General features: G+C 46.7%; 1 protein-coding gene across 1 annotated transcript in view; it reads left to right on the top strand.

Annotated features, from left to right (window-relative positions):
• The first annotated feature begins 1,729 nt into the window (after positions 1-1,729).
• VOPP1 (VOPP1 WW domain binding protein) overlaps positions 1,730-20,374 on the top strand; it is an 83,637-nt gene continuing 64,992 nt past the window's right edge. Inside the window, exon 1 of the mRNA XM_068152561.1 lies at positions 1,730-2,112. Coding sequence (XP_068008662.1) covers positions 2,062-2,112 — 51 coding nt within the window. The 5' untranslated portion in view covers positions 1,730-2,061. The remainder of the gene's footprint in view (positions 2,113-20,374) is intronic.

Below are 20,374 nucleotides of genomic sequence, written 5' to 3'. Positions count from 1 at the left end.
TGATTGACATCAAAGAGAGAGACAAAGAGATATGAAAATCAGTGGTCCTTCAGGAAGGATTTGTACAGGCTACCTCCAAGTACATAATGTGTAGGAGTTTGTTAGTCATTGCTTACACAGAGCGTTTGACCTGGGCCTGAGAGGACATGTGATTAATGGTGTCAGCTGGAAGCTGTTCCTAACCTTCCCTGAAGTTCACTGTATGGAAATAATAACCACCTGATGACATTTTGCTGGGTAGCTGGCACCAGGACACAGTGATTTTCTTCCTTGAAGATTATGACAATGAGGAAGTGCTGAACAAAGGAGCTATGTGTTTCTACTTCTAAATAGGTAGTCCACAAAAGTGCAGTGGGAGGGTACACCTCCTTTGGAAATGCTCCTGGGAAAGGTCTGGCATTCAGAGGGAAGAAGAAGGTAGGAGAGTTCTCCCCTTTGTCTATTCTGATACTCACCTGAGGACTAAGTAGCTAGCTTTCCTATAAAGCAAAGGCAAGACACCTTGATAAATTGGTCCATCTGATACTTAGAAAAGAGTTGGTCCTCTCTTGCATTGACCACAGTGCCATGCCCAGCTGTGGTCAGAGTGGAAGGGCTGTGAAGAGGAGTCTCAAAGCACCACAATGAGATGAGGTGGTGGTGAAGGAAACACCTAACTACATCAGGCTCAGTGATGGAGTTGGCAAGCACCTCCAGTCTGTTCTAGGACTAGGCTGGAGACCTTTATAAGAAGATGACCCAGGGCTGTTATTGAGGGTACTGAAGAACTAAAGGACCAGGGCAGGAGGACAACCTCTCCTTGAAGAGCTAAAGTTGCACAATGTGGGCAAGGTGGGGCAAAGCCTGCCCACTGCAGCTCCTGTTCTCACACATGAAGCTGATGGAGTCAACACCATCATACAACCACAGAACCACACAATGTTTTTGGTTAGAAGGGCCCTTCAAAGATATCCTGTCCAACCCCCCTGCCATAGGCAAGGACACCTTCCACTGCATCCGGTTGCCCAAATCACCAAACAACCTGGCCTTGGAATACACCCAAGGAGGGGTCATCCACAACCTCTCTGTGCAACCTGTTTCAGTGTCTCATCCCTTTCACTGTAAACGATGTCTTCTTTATATCCAATCTAAAAATGTACCCTCTTCCATTTTAAAACCACTGCCCCTGCAGGTAAAGGTCTCTCTCCATCTTCCTACAAGCCCCCTTTAGGTACTGGAAGGATGCTGTGAGGTCTCCCTGGAGCCTTCTCCTCTCCAAGCTGACCAACTCCAACTCTCTCAGCCTGTTCTCACAGCAGAGGTGCTTCAGTCCTCGGACCCACGAGTGGAGGAGATGGCCCCACCTCCCTCCACCAGCCTACTTGAAATTGACGAGGCTCGTATGGGCCAGCTTATCATGGGGGCCAGAACTCACAACACTCCTACCGCCCGTCACCTTCTCCGGGGACCCCGCGCAACCCTGCCGGGGCAGTCAGCGCGTCGCTCTGCGGGGCCAGGGCAGCTCAGAGCGGCTGGCGAGGGGTCGCTATAACGGGCGGGCCGCGGGGGCCGAGACGGTGGCCGCTACCCGCCGCTCAGGGCAAGCACTCGCGGCTGGCAGCCTCCTCTCCCACCCCTAGCCGCCGGCTGGGCAACGGCGCGGGGCGGTGCCGGGGCGGGCCGGCTCCTCTCCCCGCCCTCTGCCTCTTTGTGCCGCCCGCCCGAGCACCGCGCTCCGCTCCGCCTCGGCTCGCCTCGCCGCGGCGCTGCCCGGCCGGCTCCGGCCGTTGCTGAGGGGATCGGAGGGGATCGGCGGCTCAGCCCGCCCTCGCCCCGCTCCTGCGCGTCCCCGCCTCTGTTCCCTTTATTTACTCCGCCTCGCCCCTTTGCCCCTGGAGTGGGTTTTTCGCCGCCCCTTCCTCCGGGCTGCCTGTTCAGCCCGCCCTGCTCGCTGCCCCTCCGCGCCTGTGGCCGTGTCCCCTCCCGCTACCGGCGGGGATGGCGCCGGTGACAGCGGCCGTTCGCGCCTGAGCTGGCAGGGGCGAGCCCCCCGCCGCCGCGGGAAGAGGAGGAGGAGGAGAGATGAACCGCTTCCAGCCCGGGATCGCGCTGCTGCTGTCGCTGCTGTGGGAGGTGAGGTGGGCAGGGGCCGGGGCCGGGGTCGGGGGTGTAGTGGAGCCGGGGCTCTGTTCCGACAGACCCCGGGCGGCGGGAGGCGAAGATGTGCCATCAGTCGCGATCTAGAGCTGGGCGCTGGGCGGAGGGGGGAAGCTGGCAGCTGGTACCCAGCCGTGGGGTGTGTGGGAGGTGGTGGTACAGTATTTATTTTGGGCTTGATGCCCTTGCCGGAACGGATTTGACACCACCAGCTCCTCCCGGGGCATTGTAGGGCCGGGTCGGACCGGGCTGAACCCGAGTGATGGCTCGGGCGACTGCCGGGGAGCCGCAGTTTGGGGCTCTTAGCAGCGACCTGGCTTGCTTTCTTTTTGAAGCTTTATTAGGGGAGCAAGAAAAGGTCATTTGTGATGTGCTGGAGCAGAGTAACGGGGGACCTATAGGCAGAGGCACAAGCTTTTGGATCATGGAATCATAGAATGGTTTTGGTTGGAAAAGATCTTTAAGATCATAGAGTCCAACCATTCTCTAACTCTGCAAAGTCTGGTGCTAAACTATGTCCCTTAGCACCACATTTGTGTGTCCTTTAAATACCTCCAGGAATGTGGATTCAACCACCTCCCTGGGGAGCCTGTTCAAGTCTTTGAGAACCCTTTGACTCAAGAAGTTTCTTCTAATATCCAACCTAAACGTCCCTTGGTGCTCTTCAAGGTTCATGAAATGAGTGCCTTTCAGTAAAGGGTTAAAGGGAATGTGCATCTTTTATATTTATTTTAAATATCCTTTCTTGGACAAAACATAGGATGTGAGGCAGAGGTGCGGCAGCATCAGCTTGGGAGGAGCTGTGGTGGCAGCCAACAGCATGGTTAAACTTCTCAGAAAGCCTCGGTAGAGCAGCTTTGACACTTAAGCAAACACACACACACACAAATTAGCATCTTACCTTAACTGGAAGTGGGATTTGTGCCACACAATTACATCCTGGGGCTGGGAAACCAGCTCCTTTCTTAGCAGGCAGATCCACAGATTGCATCAGGTTGCAAGGGACCCTCAAAGGTCAGCTGGTCCAACCCCTTGGCAGTGAGAAGGGACACCTCCAACTAGATCAGGCTGCCTAGGGCCACATCAAGTCTGATCCTGAATGTCTCCAGGGATGGGGCCTCAACCACATCCCTGAGCAACCTGTTTCAGTATTTCACTGCTCTTAAAGAACTTCCTCCTTATGTCCAACCTAAATCTACTCTGCTCCAGTTTCAAACCATTGCTCCTTGTCCTATCACTACAAGCCCTTCTGAACAGTACTTCCTCAGCCTTCCTATATGTCCCCTTCAGATACTGAAATGCTAAGGTCTCCCATGAGCCTTCTTTTCCAGACTGAACAGCCCCAATTCTTTTAGCCTATATTCATAGGAGAGATGCTTCAGCCCTCTGATTTTCTTTGTGGCCCCCCTCTGGACCTGTTCCAGCAGTTCTGTGTCCCTTGGTGCATGGGTGTTTTCTGGTGGTGAGCTGCCTTCTGGTCATTGGTTTAACCTTGGGGTTGAGACAAGCTGAGGGGCATCAGTAGCCACCCTGGGACAGGTCCATTGTGGCCGCACCACTCCAGTCATTGCCAGGAGGTGTGTGGTGGCAGCGCATTGGGATGGCTTTGGGAACATCCATAGACTTGGCTTCGGTACATTGTAAAGCCCAGAAGCCATCTAGCTGAAGGTGTCGTAGGGGTGGGGAGCTGTGTTGCCTGGAGCAGTTTAGACAGAGAATGAATTCATGTTTAAAAAAAACCCAACATACCACCAAACCCCTGTGTGGAAATCAGAGTGCTGGCTGCGTAATTATTGTTTTCAGTAATGAAAATGATGTTTACTACATGTTTATGCCACCTACGTAGATGAACGATTCCTGGTATGTTGCCCATTATGTCATCCAGCATCATCCCATTAAAAGACTCAGATCAAAATCACCGTTTAATGTAAATAAATGTAACTCTTTGCAAGTTAATTGGGCTGTGTCTCATTACCCTGGCTGTAAACCTGGCCCAGAGCCTGGCCCATGATTGCTCCTTAACTCTGCAGAAGCTCTTCAGGAAGCACAAATAGCAAAATGTCCATTAAATGGAGCGAGCACTGGCATTTCCCAGAGGGAATTTGTTCATCTGAGAGTGTGAAAGGTTTCACCCTCCAGGGTTTGATTAGACACCTCTGCTCTCTTAATGTGTCTCCTGCTGTAAAAGATCCTGTGTGCCTGAAAAAAATAGTTTGCATAAATCCTCTTTGGCTGTAGCCAGTGCTGCTGTGATTTAAGCTGTTATCCAGGTTTTAATTGGGGGTTGGTTGTTTTTCTCCTTTCTTTTTTTTTTTTTTTCCCCCTTTCTAATCTAGGTTTGTTTTGCCATCTGGTTTGTGGGATTTTTCATTATCTTTTTTGGAAGTGCTTAGGGTACCTTTTTTAAATGAGATGTTATGCAAATAAGAATGTTACAAATTGTTTTAAGCTGTACTCTACAGGGAGGAAAAAAAAAAGCGAAAGAAAAAGGCCCAGAAGCAGAACACTGGGGTTTTAAATAACTGATTCAGAGATATCTGCTTGCTTTGGAAGTATTTTGGTATTTAAAACTTTTACTGCCTGCTGCACTAGCTTCTGTACTGGCTATTAGCTGAAATAGCATTGCTGCGCTTACTTCAACTCTATTTGCAGCTTCCATCAGTTAGTGGAAGTGTGATCTTAGTTACTGTGTTAACTAAGGAATCTGTTTTTCCATTGAGGAATATTTTTTTTTTTCATTGAGCATTTTGCAAAAGGCTCTGACTGTTATCCAAGTAATGGGAGCTTGGGGGAATCTCTTTAGTCCTTCAGAGCAATTCTCAGTAGTTTACTGAAGGGACCTCTGAGGATCATTGAGTCCAACATTCCTACCAAAGGAGCCCGTTTGGAGTTGTCCTTGTTTGAATTAATCTCAAATCTTTGTTGCAACATGTTCATCTATTTTATGTCCATGTGCGTTCAAAAATCTTATTTCTGTTTTTATTGATGAAAGGAATCAACTCTTTCACAAATGAACACACAGTAACTCCACAGAGGGAGTGGGTTTGGACGTGGGGACTGTTCCTTTGCAGCTTTCAGGTTGAAGCCTAGACAGTAACTGTGTGTGGAAAGTGATGGTTTGCTGTTCCTGATGTAAAGGCAGCAGAGGTAGAAGAGAGACCGAGGGTCAGGGAAAGGCACTTGAGTGGTTTCACAAAGGCAGCTGAAGGCATTCACTACTAAAGCAGGGTTTGCGTACAGGAAGTTGCTGGTTCTTGATGCTAGGATGACAGTCCTTTCTCTGGAAGAGCTTGAGATACATTAATTACAGAATCACCCAGAGCACTGTGGTGGTAGCAGAGGGGGATTCATTCTGAGTTTCTTTGTTTGATGAGGGTTTTCTACCATAACTACATAGACATCACAGCATGGAAGAAAAATCTCCAGGCCCTGGAAACTCTCCCTTGAGAAAACCTTGTTGTTAGGGGAGAAAAGCCAAAGATGCCATGAGTTTTGTGCACAACTTAGTTATTAGTTGAACAGTTTAACATGTAAGCTAAAAATGAGGAACTCTTAAGGTGGATGACTCGACAGGTAATTTTAGTTCTTGCAGGAAGAAATGAATGCTGTTGAACCTTCATCCGTCTGTCTGCTTCAAATTAATTTGGCTACTTCGAGGTAGCAGACTGTTACTAACTGCAGTTGCTTGAAATACCCTTTTTTACCAGGAGCCTGGATGTCTGGTAGACACGTAGTACTGGGGTATGTGACTTCAGCATTCATAAGGTGGTCTCTTTGCTAGCACAGCTCATGGCTCAACTGAGAGGACTGCATTTTGTCTCGGTTTTGTTTCAGTGGATGGCTCTTAGTTTTGTGGAAAGCTTCGAGGAGGTCCTTCCAGCGGTGTCTGCTTGGGGTATATATCAGGATTTTCTGCTTTTATTTCATCAGACATCCCAAAGGCTCTGGCGACTTGAGCTTAAATGTGACTTTAATGAATAGTGATGTCCTTGGGATGAGGAAAAAATAAAACTAAGCAAGCAGCACCCCTCTGCCCTTGATAATGAATCAGGCTTATTTTCAGCCGGAACAAGAGCATCAGAGTATCTCCATGTGGCTTACTTCTCAGACTGAGTGCTTGATTTCTCTCTCTCCCACAAGCTGCAGAAATGCTGGGTGGAGGAGAATCAGGTGGCGGAGGCTGAGCTCGAGGATGGGGAGGCTGAGCTCGAGGATGGGGAGGCTGAACAGAGCTACTTAAGCCTGGTAGAGGACCCTGCCTGTACTGCAGTGGTAATAGAGTGTTTTATTACTCTTACTGCTACTGAGTGGTTTGCTGTGTAGCCTCAGCTTTCGAAACTGTCAGATAATTTTAGGTTCATAAACTTCTAGTTGGCCCTTATGTCCCATCTAGGAACTAAGGAGCTGATACAACTGCTTGAATATTTAAGTCTAGCTTTTTATGTGCACTGTATCAAGATTAGCTGAGACCTGTGGTAATCACTGTAGGTGGTGTGAGATGTGGGTCAGAGTCCGGCCATGAAAGTTCCCATATGACTACACACAATTTAGATCATTGCTTGTGGAAATGCTAGCATTGCTATTTCCACACACTCAGTTTCTCAATACTAAGAGTTATAATGTGGATGCTGATAGAAATACTGATAGTTGGATGGCTGGGAAAAAAAATAACAGTATATTCCTTGTCTTGTTAATTTGTCAGATCATAGACTCAGTAAGGTTGGAAAACATCTCCAAGATCAAGTCCAACCTGTAACCCAACACCTCATGATTAACTAAACCATGGCACCAAGTGTCACATCCAATCCCTTTTGAACACCTACAGGGATGGTGACTCCACCACCTCCCCGGGCAGCACATTCCAATGGCCAACAACTCTTTCTGTGAAAAACTTTCTCCTCACCTCAAGCCTAAACTTCCCCTGACATAGCTTGAGACTGTGTCCTCTTGTTCTGTCACAGGTTTCCTGGGAGAAGAGACCAACCCCCACCTGTCTACAACCTCCCTTCAGGTAGTGGTAGAGAGCAATAAGGTCTCCCCTGAACCTCCTTTTCTCCAGGCTAAACAATCCCAGCTCCCTCAGCCTCTCCTCGTGGGACTTGTGCTCAAGGCCTCTCCCCGGCCTCATTGCCCTTCTCTGGACACATTCAAGTGTCTCAATGTCCTTCTTAAATTGAGGAGCCCAGAACTGGACACAGTACTCAAGGTGTGGCCTAACCAGTGCTGAGTACAAGGGACACAATGATACTACAGAAAAGTCAAGTGGCCTTTTTTAAAAAGAGTGAAAGGCTGGATGTGTCACATGAGCAGCAAAATGTGTTATCTTGAAATAGAATTCAAATGCTCCCGACAGTCTGTCAGACAAGATTTGCTTAAATAAAGGCAAAATTGGCTTGTGCTTCTCAGCTGGGTAACTGCTGGGTAGAGTATTTTTAGTATGATTTTTTGTAAGTGCACTTCAACAGGACAGATTTTAGCAAATAAGAGAAACCTAAAATCTATGTTCATCCTAAAGAGGTTTGATTTTTTTTTTTTGGTGTACTTATTCTTTTTTTTAGTTTTTTTAATCTTTGTAGGAATGAGCACATTAAGCTGGGCAAAGCTACCAGCCTTAAAGAAAACAACTCACATTTTAATCATGTCAGGCACAGGCAGAGTTCAAGAAGTCATGAGAGTTATGGGGAACTCCTCCCAGCCCCTGCTTCTGATAAATATTTCTGTCTATTAGCTGTCAGGTTTTCCTTTATATTTCATTTGTATGAAAGTTGCCCAGTGCAGAAAGACCTGGGGGTGTTGATTGACAGCCAGCTGAACTTGTGCCAGTGTGTGCCCAGGTGGTACACATCCTGGCCTGCATCAGAAATAGCGTGGCCAACAGGAGCAGGGAAGGGCTGGTACCGCTGTGTGGGGCACTGGTGAGGCCACAACTTGAGTACTGGGATCAGTTTTGGGCACCTTGCTTACAGAAGGATATTGAGGTTCTGGAGCATGTCCAGAGAAGGGCAATGAAGCTGGTGAAAAAGAACAGGTCTGGTGAGGGGCAGCTGAAGGAAATGGGGGTGTTTAGTCTGGAGAAGAGGAGGCTGAGGAGAGACTTGTGGCTCTTTACAACTACCTGAAAGGAGGTTGGAGTAAAGTGGGAGTCAGTCTCTTCTCCTTAGTAACAAGTGATAGGATCACAAGAAATGGCCTCAAGTTGCACCAGAGAAAATTCAGGTTGGATTTTAGAAGCAAATTCCTCACTGAAAAGGTTCTTAAAGACTGGAATAGGCTGCCCAGGGAGGTGGTTGAATCCCCATCCCTGGAGGTGTTTCGAAGAGGCAGAGATGTGGTGCTGAGGGACCAGCCTTTGTAGAGTTGGAGAACGACTGGACTCAATGGTCTTAAAGGTCTTTTCCAACCTTAAAGATGCTGTGATTCTAGCAATGGATGTACCCATCCATGTGTGAAAGTGCATGCACACCAGGGTGGTTGTCCCTGTGATGTCTCCCTCTGTGGAAGTCTGCTGCCCTATTGAGGTTTTAACTCTTGTGAGTGTTGTGTCAGTGGGTGGTGGACAGAGTACTACTTCCCCGAATTATAGGGGAAAAGCTCAACAATTCTGCAAAGGAGTAGTTGCTGTCCATGTGTCCACTAACCCTCTCCTGCCTGTGTGTTTTAGTTACTCAGGGGCTTAGCAGTTTCAACAATTTTTAGTATTTTTTTCCTAACCCTCCTGTAGTCAGTTGGAAAGCAGCTATTGGATTGCTGAACTTACTTAAGATTTATAGTCTGGGGATCCAACTGATGTTGGCAAGTCATCCCTGCCTCTTGACAGCAGCGAGATGGGCTGTGATTTCCAGGCAGGAGGGCTGAGCTTGCTCACTTTTCTCACTTTGCTCCTGCTGAGGAGGAGATGGATTTGTATTCACCATGGGAAGGGAACGGTGGCCAAGTGCCATTTGCATCCTCTGAGGGAAGGTGTGAATAGATATGTGGAGGGGTTTGAGGTTCTTCTTTTCATCAGGAAAAGCATCGATAAAAATCTGTTTATATTTTTTTACAGCAGTCAAAAAAGTTTAGCACCTTCAGTTATTCTTTCTGTATAAAAGGGAAATCCTCTGACTTTTTCTTCTTTTCTTGGTGCTTTCCACTCAGATAAGGCAGGTGTCTGGAAGGATGTGTTCGACTTGACCAAACCAAACCTTTAGACTTGAGCTGCTCTTAGAAAATCGATTTAGATAAGTCAGTGGGGGGGGGAAGGCTCAATGGAAGCTCTTTGAACAGGTTTATTCTGCTCGTCTGTGAAGGCTGAGTTTACAGACAGGAACAGGTTAATATAAAGTAAAAATGTCTTAGTTCTCACTGAGACAAGGTGGCTATGGAGGTACTCTGAATTTATTATGCTACAAAGTAAAATCTACATAAATACATGAACAGTTATAGAAAACTAGCATTTTCATTTTTTGTTTTAGCCTAATTTTTGACGATGCTGCATTGTGTTGTATCCTTAGCAAATGCAGCTGTTCCCACAGCTTGTGTGTTTTGCTGAAGGCTTTGTTGAAATCCTGTTAGAGTTTATTACTGCAAGTACAAACTCTTCTCTGAACAGCAAGAGGCAAAGCCTGTCTATAATGATTTTTTTTTTTCCTTTTGTTTTCTCGAGTAGTTCCTTTTGGGCAATGAATCTCAGGTCTGTCTGAAGGCTGAGGACATTGCCTAGGATCCTGGGCATTAAATAGCACTCCCAAGAAGAGAAAGATAAGTTCCTAAAGAGTGGATAGTAGCAAATAGCACTAAATTGGGTGGAAGTGTTGATCTGCTGGAGGGTAGGAAGGATCTGCAAAGGGATCTGGACAGGCTGAATTAACCCAAGCTCAGTTGTATGAGATTTAACAAGACCAAGTGCCAGGTCTTGGACCTGGGTCACAACAACTCCATGCAACGCTCCAGATTTGGGGCAGAGTGGCTGGAAGGATGTCCAGCAGAAAAGGACCTGGGGTGCTGGTTGACAGCCAACTGAACAGAAGCCAGCAGTGTGCTCAGGTGGCCAAGAAGGCAGATAGCATCTTGGCCTGCATCAGGAACAGTGTGGCCAGCAGGAGTAGGGAAGTGATCTTGCCCCTGTACTCAACATTGGTGAGGCCACACCTTGAATACTGGGTTCAGTATTGGGCCCCTCACTACAAGAAGGACATTGAGGTGCTGGAACAAGTCCAGAGAAGGGCAACAAAGCTGGTGAAGGGTCTGGAGAACAGGTCTGGTGAGGAGCAGCTGAGGGAACTGGGGTTGTATAGTCTAGAGAATAGAAATCTGAGGGGAGACCTCATTGCTCTATACAACTCCCTGAAAGGAAGTTGGAGTGAGGTGGGAGTCAGTCTCTTTTCCCTTCTATCCGATGATAGAATGAGAGGAAATGGCCTAAAACAGTCTAAAATGGTGCTGGGGTGGTTTAGATTAGATATTAGGTGAAATGTCTTCATTGAAAGAGTGGTCAGCCATTGGAACAGACTGCCCAGGCAGGCAGTGGAGTCACCATCCCTGGAGGTGTTCAAGAGATGTGTGGACATGGCACTTTGGAGCATGGTTTAATGGCCATGATGATGTTAGGTTGATGGTTGGACTTAATGATCTTGGAGGTCTTTTCCAACTGAAACAATTCTGTGATTCTGTGATCACTTTCCTGACATCAGTAAGGTCATACATGAGATGAAATGGCATGCCTGGTATTTGGAGGGGACATGAGAAGAGAGTCTGGGTTTGTTGAAGTTTTCTCATTTTTTTTTTTCCCCCCTCTGTTTTGAGAACAACACATCTTGACAGGTTTCTCACATACTAAGTGGAAAAAGTTTTCACTGCTGAGTTAAAAATGTCTTTCTCTTCAACTCTGTCTTCAGCTTCACGCTCAATAGGTGTTAACTAAACCCATGTTTTAAATAACTCAACTAAAAATCTCTTTCTCAATGACTCAGCTTTCAGTCTGGTAGCGTTTTGGATGGAAAGGAGTTAGCAAGAAGGTGTTTCTAATCTATGTCTCATTCAATGCAGAGGTGTGTCATTGCTGGCAAGGGTGGTCCCTAACCCCTTGCTCGGCCACCTCCCACAGGTGTAGTGACCATGCAGCCACAGAATGATTGAATCAACCCACTGGTGCTGTGGATGACAAAGCCACCAAAAAGAGGATGGGTGGAAAAAGGTGAGAGGGAATAGTTTTCCATTTGTTCAGCAGAGATTTGTGCAGTGGCAACATCAGGAAACTTCCTTCAAGGAGTAAAGGGAAATATATAGCTTGGAGCAGGAGTGCCCATTTTGGTAGCCCACTTCTTGTTTCAACACATTAGGTGTCACCTAATGGCAATCATAGAATCATTTAGTTTGGAAAACACCTTTAAGATCATTGAGTCCAACTGTAAGCCTAATGCTGCCAAGTCCACCCTCAAACCAGGTCCCTAGAATATACTGTTTTTATCCTGAAGTAAAAGGCAATCATGCAGACCTTTTCCATGCACTGCTCCAAGGGAATACTGCAGAGTCTGGTTTTTGTTTTCCTCTGGAAGATGCCATCAGATAAGACTACTTTTCCAGATGACATTCTATCGTTTTCCCACGTCGCTTGCCAAGTGTCCGTCAGAGCAGAAGCACTCAACCTGATCCTAATGATCTCCCCAGTCTTTCTTGCCTGTGGGATGGGAGTGAGCTGTGTCTGGAGACTGTGACTCTGGGGAAGGTCCACCATCTGCTGCATTGTACTACGGACCATTGTCTTCAAGTCCAGCTGATGGGTAGCTGTGAACACAGCAGTCCTCTCCAGAGCACCCTTCACTCTGTCTTTCTCATCTGGAGGTCTGAAAGAAAATACTTTAGCCTTTCATGGGATGTAACTGAAGTGATCTGGGCCTTAGTTTCAAAATTCAGTAGCTGTAAAAAGTAGCTGGTTTTGGAGAGTGGATCCTTCCTTCTCAGGTCTTGCACTGGTGGAACTGGAGGTGAGCATCACAGATTCCAAGCATGCAGCCTGTACAAATCTGTCTTTCCAATACCTTAAGGAAAGTACATTCAATGTATTTATATGCTTCTCTAGTTATGTGTGTGTAAGTAGTCCATTTGGATGCTCCTCCAGAGGAGGAAGAACTAGAGAGCCTGGAAATAAGAGGAGCATGAGCATGTGAGAGGGTGGCATGAGTCTCACTGACAGCAGACCAAAGACCAGAGGCAGCACATCTTGCAAGAAACTTTTACTTGATATGAGAGGAGAATTTTGTTGCACACATTCATCTTCTTATAAGGGCTCCATGCCACTGTCACTCAAGGAAGACCTACTCTGCTTAGCTCTGTCTTGCCAGCAGTGTAGTTTCAGTGCCAGGTCTCGGGGTTAAGATGATCTAGAAGGTTCGATTCAGGAAATTAGGAGCTCTATCAGGGAATGTATACTAGCAGAAAGACCCCAAACAGATGTCAGTGGCTGTAGAGGCAGACAAGCTTATCTGAAGTTGCTGCAAACTTGCCTTTTTTTTTTTAATGCTGAGACAGTTGTGTTTTCCTGCATGTCTGAGGGAGGAAGTTAGGCCAACAAAATTCTCTTTTGTGTCCTGTCCTCAGTCTGTGTTTCTCCCTTTCCGGACAGCAGATGCTCTTTGCCTGACCAGAGAAGTTTAGCTGTTTATAGGGGGTTTAGTACCATTCTGTTAGTGCCAACACAAGAGATTAATGTCAAAGTACTTGTACTGCATTGTGACTCCTATCTAGGCATGATGGCACAGTGACAGACAGGGTCTCCACTTGGGGAAGTGCCCAGGTGTAACTTAGTGCTTAATTTCTCCCAATTTTATTAGAATCATAGAATTATTGATGTTGAAAGACACCTTTGAGATCAAGCCCAACTGCTTGCCTAGAGATCACAATCCTACTACTACTGCTAAGCCATTGCCACTAAGCCATGTCCCTAAGCACCACAGCCATGCATTTTAAATACCACCACCTCCACCTTCTCCCTAGGCAGCCTGTTCCAGTGCCTGAGAACCATTTCCCCATTTCCATGAAGAAAGTTTTCCTAATATCCAACCTGAACCTCCCATAGCACAACTTGAGGCCATTTCCCCTTGTCCTGACCCCTACCTCAGTCCAGCCTCCTTTGAGGTAGTTGTAGAGGGAGATGAGGTCTCCCCTCAGCCTCTTCTCCAGATTAAACAACCCCACTTCCCTCAGCCATTCCTCATAAATTTGTACTCAAGACCCTTCACCAGCTTGGTTGCTCTTCTTTGGACATACTCCAGCACCTCAATATTCTTGTAGTGAGTGGCCCAAAACTGAATGCAGTATTGGAGATGTGGCCTCACCAGTGCTGACTAGAAGGTGACAACCTCTGGCCTGGTCCTTCTGGCCACACTATTCCTGATGCAAGCCAAGATGACATTGGCCTTCTTAACCACCTGAGCACACTGCTGGCTCATGTTCAGCCCATCAATCAACACCCTCAGGTCCTTCTCTGCAGAGCAGCTCTCAAGCCACTCATCCCCAAGCCTATAACATTGCAGGGGGTTATTGTGACCCAAGTGCAGCACTCAACACTTGACCTTGTTGAATCTCATGCTGTTAGCCTCAGCCCATCGATCTGGCCTGTCCAGATCTCATTGCAAAAACTTATTAAATCTCTTCCCTGAAGTGGACAGAAAACCTGTTAACATAGTGAATTCCTTTCTGCTTTCCTGCCTATGTCTCTGTAAATACAGAAGGTCAGTGTGTGTGCTTCTTGCTGTGGTGAGTGACTGTAAGCATGCTTTAGCTCTTGATGCGAGAACCTGGCAAGAATGAGTCAAGCAAGTGTTTTCTTTCATTTCTGCTCCTCGAGTGAATTGCTCATTGCTACAGATAATTATCTCAACACTGGCATGAGTGAGAGACAGGAATTCTCTGCTGGCTCTCTTACAGCATAAGCTCCCAGCTCAGGGCCCTGATTCCCTGCTGCATTTGGAGCTGTGGGTTCATCCTGGTACAGGAAGGCTACAGCTGTATAAAATCACCTTCATTTGTTCAATATAATGAAGTTTGGCAGGATTTCAGTCCAAAACAGAGGAGGAAACCTTCCTATCTAAATATGCTGCTTTTAAATGGTCAGCCAGTTGTCCAGCCTGAAAAATAACCGGGGGGAAAGGTAGGTGTGTGGGAAGTTCTAAATCTACTTTGCCATAGTGCGCTTTTCTTTTTAGGGCTGATATGAGCTGCTTCTGTCTTGATTGCTGTTTCATGTACCCCAGAGAAATACCCCTAACAAGAATCATGATTTTCAGTGGCTTGAGCAGCATTGGTCTCGAGGATGCTTGCCAGTCCCAAGCTGTCAGCAGTGCTGTCACAATGGGCACTAAAGTGTGCAGCGGAGTTTCATGTGAGGGACCCTGATTCTGCTCTGATCTGCTTTTCAACTAAGGAACTTGGCTCTCCCAGCTGTCATACAGAAGTAAAAATAGCATGTGGGATTGGGTTAAACCTCTTCAGAACTGGGTCATCCCATGGTTTGAGATAGTGTAAGATAATGTTAAGCCGCTTCATTAATTTTTTGTTCTGTAGCTAAAACGATAGCATTCTCTGTTCCCAAACTTGTGCATGCATGTCCCTGCCTGAAGCCTTTTGTGCCACACCAAGGCTTGGGGTTTGCCTGCAGGTTGCTTGGGAACATAGAATCATAGACTAGTAGGGGTTGGAAGGGAAGATCGTTGGGTCCAGCCCATCTACCAAAGCAGGATCACCTGGGGCAGGTCACACAGGAATGCATTCAGATGGGTCTTCAAAGTCTCTAGAAAAGGAAACTCCACCACTTCTCTGGGCAGCCTGCTCCAGGTCTCCAGGACCCTTACAGTAAAGAAGTTTTTCCTCATGTTTAGGTGGAACTTCCTGTATTTTAGTTTGTATCCATTGCTCCTTGACCTACCACAGAACACCACTGAAAAGAGACTGGCCCCTTCTTCTGGATACTCACTCTTCAGATACCTATAAACATTAATAAGATCCCCTCTCAGTCTTCCCTTTTCCAGGCTAGACAGCCCCAGGTCTCTCAGCCTTTCCTCATCAGACAGATGATCCAGTCTCGTCATCATCCTTGTAGCCTCCATTGGACACTCTCTAGTATATGCCTGTCCCTCTTGAACTGGATGGGGTGACCTGTATTTCTAGGGAAACTAGGGAGCAGAAGAGGCAGCAAGTGCCAAATGGTCGAATTCCAATACTTGTGTAACCCTGAGGAAAAGCTGAGGCAGGTGCTTTTGGATTTGGGTGTCAATTGGAAGAGGTGTATTGAGATCAAAGTTGTTAGTTTGTTCTGGCTTCGTTCCTTTGGTACTTACAGAAGTAGGTATTTGGGGTTTAGCAGTGTTATGCTGTGTTGTTGAGGGCCTTCCCACTTTGGTGTTTTCACATAATACCCACAATGTAGTAATGGATAAACACCCCAGGATCTGCATCTGTGGATCTTGGAGCTTGTATTTTCTGAAATCCAGTGCTGAAATTGTTCTTCTCACTGCAGGTAACACTTTTGATGCTGACTTCCTAAAGCCCTGGATGATCGTTAGTAAACTGGGTCTTGCTACATGCACCCTGTATGTGGCAATCACCTGCAGAGATGTCTGCAGTGTTCCTGGAAGGCACTGAGTGAGATCCATAGAATTCTGTAGGAGATGCATTGAGGCATGCCCAAAATGTTCTGGCAGGTGAAACATCCTGGAGTGGTTATGCTGACCCCAGCTGCCAGTTCCCTGTGTGTATTGCACCCGTCACAAGGCACCCCAGAGGAACTTGTTTTAGTTACAGCTTCACCTGGCTTTCCCTGTGCATGGAAACCATGGTTCTGGCTGTGGCACAAAGCCAGGGGCATTTGGATTAAGCTTGTTTTAATTCTGTAGTAATCTTGACCTCCCTATTTTTATTAAAGCCCTAATCCCAAGCCCACTAAAAGTCAATGAAGACATCCCACTGTCTTCTACTGAGTGCTGGGTCAGACTGCCTAGAGGGCATGACGTGCCTTTAACTTAAACATCTCTGAGGTGCAGGTGATCTCTGCTCCATGCAGGATGAGCTGGGATGCTCTTATCTTCCCTGAGCCAAGGTGTGTGTTTGCACATCGCTGCTTCTGAAAACCATTGAGTCTGCTTTTGCCGACGCTCCTCTGCACACCTATGGTAGCCAAGACGTCCTCCCCCGGGGCTGCCGGTGCAGCTCTCCTCGGGGAAGGAGCTCCTTCAGCTGGCTGCGGTCGCCCTCCGTGTTGCATAAGGGGAAGAGCATCACAGTGATTATATAAAAAGAGATTATGTAACTGGGTAATTTGGTAATCGCCTCACCGGTGAGGGCTAAGAATAGCTGGTGAATATGCAGTGAGTTCAGTGGTAGCCCTCCACAACCCAGCCTGCTGGACTTGCACCCAGGCTCCCCAGTCCCATCACCCCTGTGCTGCTCTGGCAAGACATGCCAGCTCCTGCTCTCCTTGCCTTGTTACATGCTGTGACCTGCTGTGCAGGCATGGGGAAGGTAGAACATTGCTCTGAGTAGAAGTTAACTTGGCTCTTGAAGAACCTCTGCTAGCTGCTGGTGGCATCCTTATGATGCTCTGCAACGTGTAGGCAGAGCAGATGATGGGGGAGGGAACACGTGTTGCTTCTCCGTGAATTGGGGCTGATTTTGCATTTTTGCTTCCCAAAGTTTGTTTCTTCTCATGCTGAAGTTGCCAGTACCCCATGTGAGATGCTTGGGGGGTGCTGGACAATTTCCAGGCTAGAAAATTTCCAGGATCCTGGTGGAGAGCAAACAGCCTCCTGGGCTGCTTTGAGATGGCTGAGGCCACATATGCTTCATCCCAGCTCCTGCTTTCATCTCTGCTTGTGGATTTATCCCTCACCTGCAGAGGGGAAGGTGACTCATGAAAAAAATCAGACGGAACAAAAGGCAGTGAGAGCTTTTGTGGTGTTGACTGGAATCTTCTGGGAGAAACTGGAGAGGAAGTGGGTGCCATTCCTTGCAGCCTGGTAGCCCAGAGAAAGTTGTGGAGGGGTGAGCGAAGCATAGACCAGGAGAAGGTGGGAAGCAGGTGAGAGCCTTCAGTGGAGAGGCAAAGTGAGCATAAAGTGCTCTCTGAAGCACCTATGATTCATCTGGGAACATCAGTCCTGGCTCTGAAAATGTTGCTGAGGTTCTCAGCTCTACTGCTGTTCTGCATTTTATTGTTGCTTTTGTTTTTTCTTTTGCATTGGTGTTTTGGCTTTGTTTTGTTTGGCTTGTTTGGGTTTGTGTGTGTGTGTGCTTGTGAAGGGTCTTGTGTGTGTGTGTGTGTGTTGGGGTTTGGGTTTGGTTGATTTTTTTGTTGTTGTTTTGTGACTTTTCTTCCCTTGCTTCTCCTATTCTTGCTTTTGTGAGTTTTTACTTTCCCCTCCCCTAGCCATCCTGAAGGTGTATTTGCCACCTTCTCTTGTTGCCCCAGCCACGTCATCTTCTCTACCTTGAATTTATTTATTGACTCCTCATCTCTTGCTGACCAAAGCTCAAGGTGTTTAACTTCATCTCAAGCTGCCACTTAATCCTCCCTGCACTTACAGCCTTGACCTGGCTTCCTCCTCCTCCTGGCCTTGCTCTGGACCATCGTTCTACCCTTCTTGGCTTTGGGTTGGCTTTCTTCTCTCTTTTGCATGTTATTGATTTCATAATTTGCAGTAGTTTCTGCCTCTGACAGCTGAGTCCCCATTCTCTCTTTAAAATGCTTTAGCTTTTTCTGTACTTCCCTCTTCTTATGTTTTCCCTTAGACTTTCTTCAGTCCCATCTATGATTCAGCCCTGGCACATCCACTTCCCACATGTACTTCAACTCTCCCATAATTTCTTTACTTTCCCCTGTTTGAAGAGAGAAAGGCTGTACCAGCTGCACTTTAAAATGCCCTGTAGAGCCAGTTCTCAGTTAGGTTACAATTAGGTGTTGGGTACAGACTACAAATACATAATTAAAGATCTTTTTATTTGAAAGAAATACAGATGGTCTTAGGTTGACAGCTGGACTTGATGATTTTGGAGGTCTTTTCCAACTGAAACAATTTTATGATGATTCTATGATTTCCATGCTGCCCCTGTTGCCTGAATATCTGTTTCTTTGCATGCTTTTTCTCCTTTTAAACTTTTTTAATATTAGACTAGAGATTTGAGGGATCTGCTGCTGCCTTCTCCCTACAATTGCCTTTGCAGCACGGATGACCCCTTGTAACAGCGAGCTGAGCTGTCCACAGAGCTATTTATGCTTCCTTCTTTTTAGTAGGGTATCAACCCTGGAATAAGCTGCTGTGGCTCTCAGGGCAAAGGAGTGTTAGGGGAATGTTTTTAATAAACATAGGGTCGTTGCATAATGTAGAATGAAGTAGGCAGAAGAGGCTGCATGTGCAGCTGGTTAGCTTTCTGTGGACTCTCTAGAAGACAGGCAGGCATGGGCCATGAGTAATAGGGAATTCTTATGGTACTATGCAAATTCTCAGGTGTTTGATAGACTTAATTTTTCAGTCTCAAACTACACATCTGGCAAAAGATGTGAGTGTTTTAGTGTGAGAGTGTGTAAGGATGTGTAAGAGCTGTTGTGGGAGCTTCTGTAATGTGAAAACTGTTTAATTTGCAACTGTGCAGGTGCATTAAGAATAATCCTAATGGGGCTTGTAGGCAAGTGTGATGTAGTGAAAAGAGGAGGAAGAGCAAATTCATGTAGCATATTAACTTGTTAAAACCAGTGAAACTGAAATGGTGTCTCATTTACATCAGCATTAATGAAAGGTATGTCTGTAAACTGTCAAGGATCAAAAAAAAAGTATTATTTCTGGGGGGGGGGATAACAGGACTCAAGGTGTATAAATAAGGTACAAACAGGTGTGGGGGCAATTTTCAGACCTGGAGCAGAGACACTGTACAAGTCTGAGAGCAGCCCTGCAGAACGTGGGGTTCTGGTGGATAAGAAGCTGAACATGAACCAGCAATGTGCACTTGCAGCCCAGAAGGTCAGTGGGATCCTGGGCTGTATGAAAAGAAGGATGGTCAGCAGATCGAGGGAAGTGATTCTGCCACTCTGCTCTGTGCTGGTGAGACCTCACCTGGAGTGCTGTGTCCATCTCTGGGGTCCCCAACACAAGAGAGACATGCACCTGCTGGAGCAGGTCCAGAGGAGAGCCACAGAGATGATCAGAGGGCTGGAGCACCTCTCCTTTGAAGACAGGCTGAAAGAATTGGGGCTGTTCAGCCTGGAGAGCAGAAGGCTCTGGTGAGACCTTAGAGCAGTGTTTCAGTATCTGAAGGGGACCTACAGGAAGGCTGGGGAAGGACTATTTAAAAGGGCTTGTAGTGATAGGATGAGAGGCAATGTTTTGAAACTGGAGCAGGGTAGATTTAGCTTGGACATAAGAAGGAAGCTCTTTACAATGAGAGTGGTAAGATACTAGAACAGGTTGCCCCAGGGATGTGGTTGAGGCCCCATCCCTGGAGACATTCAAGATCAGATTTGATCTTGCTCTGAGCAGCCTGAATGTCTCTTCTCACTGCCATGGAGTTGGACAAGATGGTTTTTGAGGGTGCCTTCCAACCTGAGGCAATCTGTGAATTTTGCTTTACTTTTGTCTGCTTTTCCACTGCCACATACAGCCTGTAGAGTCTTGTTCATTTTAATGAGAGTCTGTAATCTTCTATGTTCTGGGAGCTGGGCTGTGGTGATGAGGGTTGCTAGTCTGTGGCAGAAACCCTGGGATGTACCCACTGTGCTAGATTTGATGTTTCCACTCTCACTGGTGGGGAGGAGGGTAGTGGGTTACATGTTTTGGAGTTTTAACTTGGATTCTAATCAGTGATGTGCTCTGTTCCAAGAAAACTGACTCTAAAGATACTAAATTTCTGACGAAGGTTCCAGTTCAGTTAAACAGATTTTCCAAAAGCAAATCTGAGGGAGGGAATAATAATAATAATGAAAAAAAGAGCAGTGTCTCAAATATCCCACTGTCTTGGAAGTGCCTTTGAGAAGGCACTTTAAAGAAGTTTCCTTTTGAAATGTTCCTGCAGCAAGCTTTTAAAAAAAGATCCAGGGAAGCTTGGAAACAGGAACCCTTGTAAAAAAGTCTTCCCTTCAAGCAAGAACTTCTATACATGACTCAAAGCAGGGTTATGAAGGGACAACTAATACTGGGTTTCCTGATGATAGCACAGAGGTGGCCAGCCCTTCTCACAGTAGTAAGAATGGCACTTGTGGTACTCTAGCACTGCT

This window comes from Melanerpes formicivorus, unplaced genomic scaffold, assembly GCF_026170545.1.
Source record: "Melanerpes formicivorus ecotype bairdi unplaced genomic scaffold, bMelFor1.0.p_v2 SCAF_24, whole genome shotgun sequence".
In the NCBI taxonomy this organism is placed as follows: Eukaryota; Metazoa; Chordata; class Aves; order Piciformes; family Picidae; genus Melanerpes; species Melanerpes formicivorus.
This window is presented reverse-complemented; position numbering and strand designations above follow the sequence as displayed.